General features: G+C 37.3%; 1 protein-coding gene across 1 annotated transcript; it reads right to left on the bottom strand.

Annotated features, from left to right (window-relative positions):
- Nucleotides 1-4,349: 4,349 nt before the first annotated feature.
- LOC145782378 (uncharacterized) lies at nt 4,350-9,925 on the bottom strand. The gene is made up of 5 exons (XM_082594161.1): nt 9,815-9,925; nt 9,471-9,584; nt 6,625-6,702; nt 6,129-6,244; nt 4,350-5,567 (listed from the first exon to the last, which is right to left on the bottom strand). Exons 1-5 carry the CDS (start codon nt 9,842-9,844, stop codon nt 4,898-4,900), a joined length of 1,008 nt encoding a protein of 335 aa, XP_082450287.1. The 5' UTR covers nt 9,845-9,925; the 3' UTR covers nt 4,350-4,897.
- Between the last annotated feature and the right edge of the window lie 359 nt (nt 9,926-10,284).

Raw genomic sequence — 10,284 nt, 5'->3', positions numbered from 1 at the left:
AGATGACTTTCCACATTAAGATGACTTTCCACATTAAAAAAATCCATGGCTTCAAAAATGGCTCTTTTTGGCTCAACGTAGGCTATTTGTGCGAACAATTTTTTTCTTAAATGGGCGTCATGAAATCTCCCTATCGGACGATTCTGACAGACGAACGCTTGGAAAATGGACTTGAATTGCGAGCACTTCCATTAAAGTAAATTTGGAAAAAAGCCGTCGGGAAAAGAAGCCAGCTGCAAACTTCTCACTGAACTCGTTTAAAGACGGTGTGACAGCAAATTTGAATAACAGTTTTCTTCAAAAATTTATGCGTCTAAACTTATAATTTCTGCAAGGAGATAATTTCTAATAATGCCATAAGAATAACATGAATAACAAAAAAACTACTTTTTTGTGCCTGCCACTACTAGAAATCACATGTTAAATAAACGTGCGGCCCGCGGTTTCCCCCCGTTATTTATATCTGGCCCTCCTGTAATAAAGGTTGCACACTCCTGTGGTAGAGAAAGCACTTACAGATGACATGGCCAAAATCGCAGACTACCTGAAGCTGTGGATGCTGAAACTGAGCCTGGCAAAGACCACCGTCACACCTTTTCACCTTTGCAACATGGAATCTACACGCCAATTGTTAGTCTCTCTCAATGGAAACCCACTCCCACACAACCCGTGTCCCACCTATCTCGGAGTGAAGCTCGACCGACAATTAACCTACAAACTCCATGCTGAAGCCCTCCATGCTAAGCTATCAGCACGCAACAACTTGCTGAGATGCCTAGCTGGAACATCCTGGGGTGCTAGTACATCCACACTCCGTACAAGTGCTCTTGCACTTGTTTACAGCACTTCCGAATATGCTTCCTCCACTTGGTGCCGCAGCGTACACACTTCCACAATTGACACTGCCCTCAACACCACCATGAGAATAATCACCGGTTGCCTGCTTCCAACTCCCACTGACTTTCTGCCGGTCTTATCAGGCATCGCCCCAGGTCGACTTCGTAGGGAAAACCACGTACGTAGTCTGGTCCTACAAGCTATGTCAAGGGATGACCACCTCCTCAACCAGATTGTCCTAAACTCGCACTCCCAAAAGCCCCAGCGCTTGAAATCTCGACGCCCGTTCTCCCGACATGCTGCAGCTATCTGCAAATCGAACTTCCACATTTCCGAAGTTTGGAACCGTGAATGCAGAGAAGTTGCAAAACCAACCCAATTCACAGTCCTTCCCAATACCAACAGTCTTTCCCAATACCAATACCAGCAGAACTACCCCGGAAGGAATGGGTGAAGCTCAATCGCCTGCGGACTGGAGTGGGCCGTTTTAGCAGCAACATGTTCCAGTGGGGCCTCGCCGATTCACCATCTTGTGCGTGTGGCTCAGATTTTCAAACTGCAAACCACATTATCTATCAATGTCCTGTATACCGACCACAAGATAGACATGTGGACCTAACAACGCTCGATGAATACACAATCCATTGGCTGCTGCGCCTGGATGTAACAACGTGATCTGTGGCGGCCTCAAACGCAAGAAGAAGAATATTCCTTTCAGACACTTTAAAAGTTTTCTGCCAGTCAAAGCAAAATCGGCGCATGACAAAAAAAGTCATACCTCATGTTGCAAATTAAATTCTGTCCCATTACATTAGTTTATAGGAATAATGTTCAAGTAATAAAAGTTGTATGCCGTCATATAATAGCCTATGTTCGAAAAATCTACAGGTCATCATTTAATAACAATTGTGGCATTTTTGCTGCAAAATTCTCAAACATCGCTTTTGAACTTAATTCTCCGACCGGTGCTTGATACAATCTATAACTTTGTTCAAAAATGATTGTTAGTCTAACTCTAATAGCATACTTTTATCAAGAAAACTAAGCGTAAAAAAATTCTAAAAATGCTTCGAGTTTACAAAGCTGCTCTAATTTCCCTGTTGTGGTTTGTCCAAGATCAGGATTTGGCTATTATAAAAAAATTGGATGAGTTATATCTTAAAATAAGCAGTTGAAATGTCAATTATAACAAGTTAACCTTTTAATGTTTTTAAGCGCTTTGTTAGCTAAGAAACAAAATCATATCAATATGGGCAACAATACTTGGATACAATAGTTATCACAGACTGTTGTTTCATCTGCAGAGACGATGCAGCATCACCTATGCTTTCGTTGATAACAAAATCGCAACTTTTCTAGCTATCATTCGTAAAAAATTATGTCAATTTGTAACACGTTGTTAATTATTTTCCAACCAGTGGGTTTATGAGCCAATGCGAAAGGACTGTTACTATCAATCTTCGTATACGGTAGGCCGGACGGTAGGTCTACATTATTATTCAGCTCTTCAAAGTTGAATACTTGCTTTATTTTTACTTTTTATGTGTTATTGTAATAATGGACCATCTTGAGTCTGGTGTAAGTACAAATAAAAATAAATTCACTAGCCTGCTCTATAAATTGGCTGCATGGTGGCGCAACGGATTAATACGTAGTGTACTGGTGGCGATTGTCATCATAGCCCATGTCAATTTGGACGATGGGTTAAGCATGTCTGCATCCAGGCACGGATCTATGGGGGGCCCAAAGGGCCCGGGCCCCTCCTGAAATTTTGTGAAAAATTGTTGAATGGCTTGATATGCTTCTAAACAGCTGATGTTAGTCCCACAGCGGACTTAACTTATCCCGGGGGGGGGGGAATATTTTTTGTTATTATTAAGGTTGAAATTATCCATCGATTATACATTTTAATAGCAACGTTCGTTGGAGCTGGTTCAGCTGAAACCAACGCTGAGCTAAATGAAGTCAGTTGAAACAATCTGAAACCTGAATTGTTTTATAGTTTTTAGTCTTCATCATAATTTCAATCAATTACCGTAGGCTATATGTCTGCAAACATACCAATATCCAATGGACACTGCATAATGGATTTTAAACCAGATTTCAAGTTTACTTTGCATGCTTAGCAATTTTTATTCCAGCAAAATTTATTGATGAACATTACTGTTTTAGTGTCTATTTTATAGCATATCGTATATGTCGTAGTATCATTGTTCACAGTGGCGTAGCCAAGGGGGGGGGAGGTGGGGGGGGGGGGGGTTGGGGTTACAACCCCCCTTTGGCACGCGTGTGACGTCACGACATTGAGAATGATGCTTTCAGTCTCTATGTCTTTAAAACAAAGTTTGCCTAATTTTAGCGAAACTGCATTAAAAGAGCGAGTTTTGCCAATACCAAACATTCAAACATCTCAGCCAGGAATTAGCAACAAGAAAACATAGAGACTTAGCTTTATTATCGAAAAAATGCCTAAGAAAACATGATCTTATCCTTTTGCTATGCCACCGGACAGCACCATTTTACAGGAATATTTATACCCATATTTTTGTTGAAAATTCTCTCAGAATGCACCAAATGCAAAGTAATTTTTCAAATTTTTCTGGGGGAGGCCCCCAAACCCCACGCCGCTGGGTGTCGCTTTTGGCAAACACGCCGTCAAAACCTCGCCACTGATTGTACGCCACTGATTGTTCATTTCTGTTTTATCTTTTTTTTACTTTTTAATTCAATTTCACATTTTCTGGCCCCCCAAAAAAACTCCTAGATCCGCGCCCGTCTGCATCTCTAAGATGTATGACTCCACAGTCCGCAAAGCAATCTTTTCTACATTGGATGTTTTCTTTGGCGTCATAAATAATACTAAGAGATGACGTTGAGCGCAGACAGCATAATGAGCAGCCGAAATAAAGCTAAAAGCATAGCCTATGCTTGCACAGCCTCAATGACGAACAAACAAATTTTGTGTTCTTATTAACTTATATTGTTTTTTGCTGTACTGTATTGCTCTTTGCACTAACTTTAAAAAAACACACACAAGTAAAGTAGAGTAACCTACTCCATCTATACTCTTCTCGTTCTCGGCCTATTTCATGTTGTCTTCAGGAATTGTGAGGTTGGAGATCTCAGTTTGTGTTTCATTGTCTGCGGTTGAGAAGAGTAGTTTAGGACAGATCCCTGGTCCTTATTATGTCGCCTTTTCAACAGAGAAGCTTTCAACTTTGGCTAGAGGCTGACTAGATACTAGTAGATAGCCTACTGTAAGATTGAGATGCCGTCAAAGCCTTTAGTATTAGCCTATAGTTGGTAATCGGAAAAGTAGTACATAAATACAGTCTTTATGATCATTTGTCATGATTTTAGGCTGCATTTGTGCTTCTATTCTTTGCAAATATGGAACTACATTTTGGCGCTTGCACTGGAAATCCAATGATAATCTGCACAAGTTTAACACTAAACGGTTAAACATGGAGTTTTTCAGTGATTTGAGACTTCGGTAGTTTGTTTCTCGTAGGCTAACTATTATTTCAAATAGAAATAAAGATTTTTAGAGATATCGAAAGTCATTAGATATTAGATATTAGGCTACTTTCTAACGTGACACATTATTATAGCCTACATAATTCATTATGACACAGATAATAATTTATCAGGACTTTGTGTCGTCAGGAACACTTTAGGCTGACATTTGCTGTACGCAAGCTTTGCTTTTTAATCGAAGCCTAAATATGAAAACCGAACACGGTTCGATCATGAAAGGATTGTTTCAACGTCAAAACAGTCTGACATTACAATTTTCTCAATGAACCAAACCAACAAAATAAGCTGACTACAGTGGACTATGCTGTAATTTATTTGGATCACTTTGCTTTGTGGGAGTTTCATGCACTCACTGCCAATGTACACCAGTGTAAAAAAAAAACTAAAGATGATAGTGCAAATTGAAATGTAGGCTAAATTAAGCCTTTAACTTTTTAACCAGATTTAATACGACCCATGCCGCTATGCTCAACAAACTTATGCCTGGCAGTCGTAGCCTATATCCTTTGATGAAGAATTGCCTTCAATTAACGACAACAACCGGCTTAGGAAGAATTCGTTCAGAATGGGGTGAACAATTTTCGTTATCACGAGAACTTGGGTAGGACTGTAATGGTGCAAAGGAATTGATATCTGTAGCAGCCGGGGTCATGGTTTTGGAATCCACTAAGGTTGTTTGTTGAGGACGGATTTTGCTGCTTCTTGGGGTGTAGAGTAGGCCGTTGGGACGCTTTTCATTTGGCGGCCGTGGTCGATCATTCTTTTCTCGTGTCGCCTGTTTTATTTTGTTTTGTTTTTGTTCAAGTAAAAATGAAGAACCAAGAAGAGGTGTGGATGTTGGAGAAGAATTCCAAACAAGGCAATCTCCAACGTTGTATCGTATTGGAGGAGCTGACTTCGTGCGTCTCTTTGTGTGCGCTAAATAAGGCGGCACAACTTTTATAAGTTGACCTGTCTTATTTAAATGCTGGTGCAGACGAGTTGGATCTTTTCCGTTGTAACTTCTTCCTGTATTCATGTCTGTGTTGATTTTAACATTCGGCTGGCCATGACCATACTGGGTTTTATAATCCGAAGTCCATTTAAGTTGAGTATCTGTTTCTTCCATTTCAGCCATCTTCTTTTGAATACGAGGAGACAGGCGTTGTGGTATTGGTTCGCTTGATTTAATTCCTCCTTTTCGAAAATCTAATCTGAAAATATGATTAAAAATGTGTGTAAGCTAAGTATGTTAATCTATAGTTTATTACAAAGAAACTCCTCATTCTTTAAAAGGAAAGTAATTTCAACTGTTTAAAGCCAGAAAGTTGAATTACAAAGGGCCGAGCAGCAATGTTTTTCTGTAGGTAATCTGTGGATGATAAACTAAGATCAATACTTATCGTAACACGAATAACAATAAACGAAGCTTCATACATTACATAAGAATCTGAGCAAAAAATTGTTTTAAAATCTAATAAAGATATGTAACTCCATCGTAGGCTTAGCATGTTCAGATATAGTGTGGTTCATAGATTTTCTAACCTAAGGTTGATTTTCTTCTAAAGTTATCATATAAGAATGTGACAAGAAGAAAAGAGAATAAATTAATAAACTTTTGAACCTTCTGTTTATTTTCTTCTTCTTTTGTTTAGATTAAACATTAAATAGGCTACTGCTACCTTAAAAATAAAAGAAAAAAAATACAAATCAAAATGAAACTTTTATAGTAAAAGCAGTCTGCCATTTTCGAACACTGAAAATAAAAGACAAACCTGTAAAGAGAAACGGATGAACCTTCTTTTGCGATTGCATCTTTATGTGGCATCCATGAGATCAGCTCGGGATTGAAGGCTTTTATTGAAACATTACCTTTTCGTCTTCCCATTCCCTAAAAAATAACAATTCTAAAGCGTTGCGCACTTGATTGAATTTTTTTGCCACATCATCAAGATCAATAGAAGTGCGCACTGCTGCTTTGTGAGAGTTTAAAAAGTAATGAAACATTATGGGTTGTGTATCAGGTAATAAAATAGGTGTCACAAACAGAGATATGTCTACAACTGTAATGAAACTAGATTGTGCCACTTTAAGTGCTTAGTCAACAAAAATTTATGAGAGTATCAAAGATCTTTGACGTAATAGCAGTACTTCCGCTTCCAAGAAATATTTCATATAAAGTTTTTTTTATTGTCAGTAATAATTACTGTTTTCCTTTGAACAAGACATGACAAGGAATTTTAAAGCGTGATTTGAAGTCCAAAAATGTACCGTGTCAAAGTAGCTGGCATCCGTAGGAAAGGAATGTCTGTTGTCATGTTTTGAAAACTGATGAGTGTCTGGGGATTTCTGAAAAATAAATACTTGGACTCACTAGAACAAAAAATTTAAGACAATGGAGCAGAAGCAAAGTATCTTAAAGTTGCGAGTAGATAATGGAGTCTTATTTAATCCAAAACGGTGTCCGACGTTTTTTTCGTAAACAGTTGTTTGTAAAGCAATTGTTCGTAAGCAATTGTTCGTAAAACAATTGTTCGTAAAATTAATTCTTCGTAAAACAATTCTTCCTAAAGCATTTTTTCGTGCATGCAGTTAAAATTTAATGTATACGAAAAAATGCTTTACGAAGAATTGTTTTACGGATTTCATTTTACGAAAAACAGTTTACGAACAATTGTTTTACGAGCAATTGCTTACGAACAATTTGCCTGTAGTATAACCTCCAAAACAACGCATCAAATTTTTATCAAGATACAAATACAAAGCGGCTTATACAATGGCCTACCTGCTATTGATTTTAGCGCAAGTGGCTCGAAATTCAAATGTTATTTACTGTATGTTTAAATGTTTTGATAAATTTTTTTAATTTTGTTTTCACTTTTAATCATTACAGCGAAAACGATAGGCCTACATGCTGTAACATGGCAGAGGCTGCTTAGTAGCTGCCTACATCAAAAAATAATGCTTACGTTTTTAAAGTTTTAATGAACATAATAAAGATTGGTTGGTTTTGAATCTTCATCCTCGGACTGACAAAGCCTTGATTGGTTATTTCTGGGAGTTTCGCATACTTCGCTTGTTTCGCATATACATTGTTTGCAACTATTTGTAGCTTAGGTCTACTGTTTTGCAGAAAGTAGGGATTCCAGAAAAAAACTGGTCATCAAAGTTTCATCAAAACAAAAATGTTTGAATAAAATATAAAATGTGAAACGTGGAAGTCCTAAGAATCAAAAAGAATGATAGTAGGTCTGGGGGCTTGTTCCCCGCCACTTTTGAAATACTTGTCATGCTTTGGTCGCTTTTTGCATATTTTGTGGACTACTAATGCCTTTTTGTTAATGCGAATACACTTTGCATTTGACGAAATTCATCAAATTAAAACTAGATTCGTGTAGAACTTGAAGTTATGACAGAAAGATTTTTATCACTTTTGATTTTAGAGGAAGATGTATATAACTTAATAGTGTGTATAATGTGTAGGCTTTTTAGGCTAGTCTTGGTCAGCGGAATTTTGAAATTCGGTCTAAAAGTTGTCCCCAGTTTTCCCTACAGTAGGGGAGACTGGGGTTAGTTGGAAAGTTTTTTTTTTAAAGTGGAATTTAAAGCAATTAGTGCATAACCTGACAACTTGAAGCGGCTTAAATTATCACCTATGTTGTCCCCTATCATACAACTAAAAATAAGTATGCAGTCAATTTAACTTTTAATGCAAATTTAAAATAAACAAACATACAATTGATTTTCCAACTAACCCCATGCCTGGGGCGGCACAACTTTCACAACGCACAACAAGCACAACAAGCAAATATGTTAATTTGCTTTGAAATCAAAATGCAAAGAATTCTACACCTAATCACCGCAAAAACATTTTTTAATAATATCATTTTTAAAACTTGTGATACCGTATATATTGCACTTTCCAAGCTATTCAAATTAAAATTTTACCAGTATATCTGCTTCAAACAAGTACATTGGAGCTTATGCTACGTACTATCATACCACGACGATATACTCGCATCATATTACATCGTCATACTGGCATCAAAACATTTTCCAACTAACCCCAACCCACTATTTTCCAACTAGCCCCATTAGCATATGACAAACTATTTTCCTAAAATATTCAACCATGGTGCATTTGACTGAAATTTGTTTATTTCTTGGTGTTGTAGAACACCTAGAGCTGACACACACGAAAATACTTCTGCCTATCTTAAACGACATGGACGCAAAAGATGTTTCTTAAAACGCCAAAAAATTTACTTCGAAAGTAAGAAAATACAAAATTGTCTGCCAAACAGGCATAACTTGACTCAACAAATCGAAATTAACATGGATTATGTGTTTTTATAAACTACATTACATGGTGGCAGTAAATATTTAAAAAAGTCGTCAAGATTTAAAAAAAAATGATAATTTTTCAACTAACCCCGCCTTCCAACTAACCTCACTCTCCCCTAAATTATACAAGCTATATTTCACATTCTTCCTTTATTAACACAGGAATAGGTCAATAACCTGTCAAACTAGTTGTGAGCAATATACTTACAGTACTTCAAAATATATTGCATTATTTTCTCCGTTTTTTTTTAAGAGCATATGAAAACTTTCTGCCTTTTAAATCCACTACTAGAAACACCAACAGCACCCCATGTTTGTGCAAAGGGCGCTATTGATTGGGCAAAGCGAGCAACAGAATTTTGCAAAAAAGGCAAAATAGTGTATGCTTTTGTCAGTTTGGAGGAGCACATGACCATGTCTCCCACCTTCCTGAATCCATTACTGTTTATAGCGCGTGACTTTCAACAAAGCTCAAGCTAACTGAGGCTTACTTTTATAGCCAACTGAGACGTATCTGCGCACGAAGCCTGATTGCCCATTTTTTCGAAGGTAGCCTACATCTACCTCAAAAACATACGTTGGGTATTTTACAACTATGGTTAGGTAGCCTAAAGATATGGACTGATTGGTCACGTTATAAAGACTCTCGCAAATATTGCAGTTTGTTTTGCAATTTTTCAGACTTGTAATTGTTTCCAAAGAAGGACAAACTTGTCCTCATTTCCAGGTAGGCTATCAATGGCTTACAACAAAGCAATTCTTCTATGGCTTACCCTAACCCACTTTGTAAACTGATTTGGAGGTAAAGGACTGGCCTCATGACGGTATTCTTGAAGGACGTCATTTCGCGTTCTGCTTCGAAAATGCCCGTAGTATCCGCTAGGAAACTAGAAAGGAACAAGCACATCGGTTAATTGAGGTTCGCTAGTGTTAAATTTTGGGTCACTTTTGAAAGACATATGAGCACATGTTTGTCATTTGAAAATACAAATTTATCATGTATTTGAAAAATATAACGAAGTTTATCTTTAATCTAAGCTAAATGTAGCTTTTTAACACTTAAAACTTTGTCGTTCAGTGCACAACAGTATATAGGCTAATGCACAACTTTACTTACCCATGTTCCCACTAGGTCGGCTGTAGCCATTGTTAGTATTAAATAATTTTTTTAAAACATTGTCATTTTAAATTTCAGCTAACTTTAACCGCCAGCAAGGTTCTGATTTCTGAAATCATTTAATTTAAAGCTTTCTGATTATAATCTTTCAAGTGAAAACATGGCTGCTCATTGCTTATGCATCACCAGGTAGAACAGCAAGAGAAATAATACTGCTGACTGCAGCCTGCATGGCGTTCAATACAAACAATGTGCATGTCATTGTAACCACTTGATTTGACGGCAATCGCTTTTTTCACTTGCAATTAATCATCGATCGCCCATTATTATTATTTTGCATCAAGTGGATTGATGAAAAACCACAACGCAGAAATAAGAGGTGATGACCTGTTTGGCGACATTTAATCACCTACAACATTGTGAATAAATTTTAGATTGCAGTATCTTTGGTAGCTATGTAAGCTATTCAT

The sequence above is a fragment of the Aplidium turbinatum genome, chromosome 13 (assembly GCF_918807975.1).
Source record: "Aplidium turbinatum chromosome 13, kaAplTurb1.1, whole genome shotgun sequence".
NCBI classification, from domain to species: domain Eukaryota; kingdom Metazoa; phylum Chordata; class Ascidiacea; order Aplousobranchia; family Polyclinidae; genus Aplidium; species Aplidium turbinatum.
The sequence above is the reverse complement of the archived record's forward strand: the minus strand, read 5'-3'. Positions and strand labels throughout refer to the sequence as shown.

What these genes read in the sequence shown, in the direction of transcription:
- LOC145782378 (XM_082594161.1), bottom strand. Translation starts at nt 9,844, where the DNA reads ATGGCTACAGCCGACCTAGTGGGAACATGG. An exon ending in ATGCCAGCTACTTTGACACG is followed by an intron (nt 6,245 to 6,624) that starts GTACATTTTTGG and finishes GTTATTTTTTAG; the next exon opens with GGAATGGGAAGACGAAAAGG. An exon ending in TCATCCGTTTCTCTTTACAG is followed by an intron (nt 5,568 to 6,128) that starts GTTTGTCTTTTA and finishes TCATATTTTCAG; the next exon opens with ATTAGATTTTCGAAAAGGAG.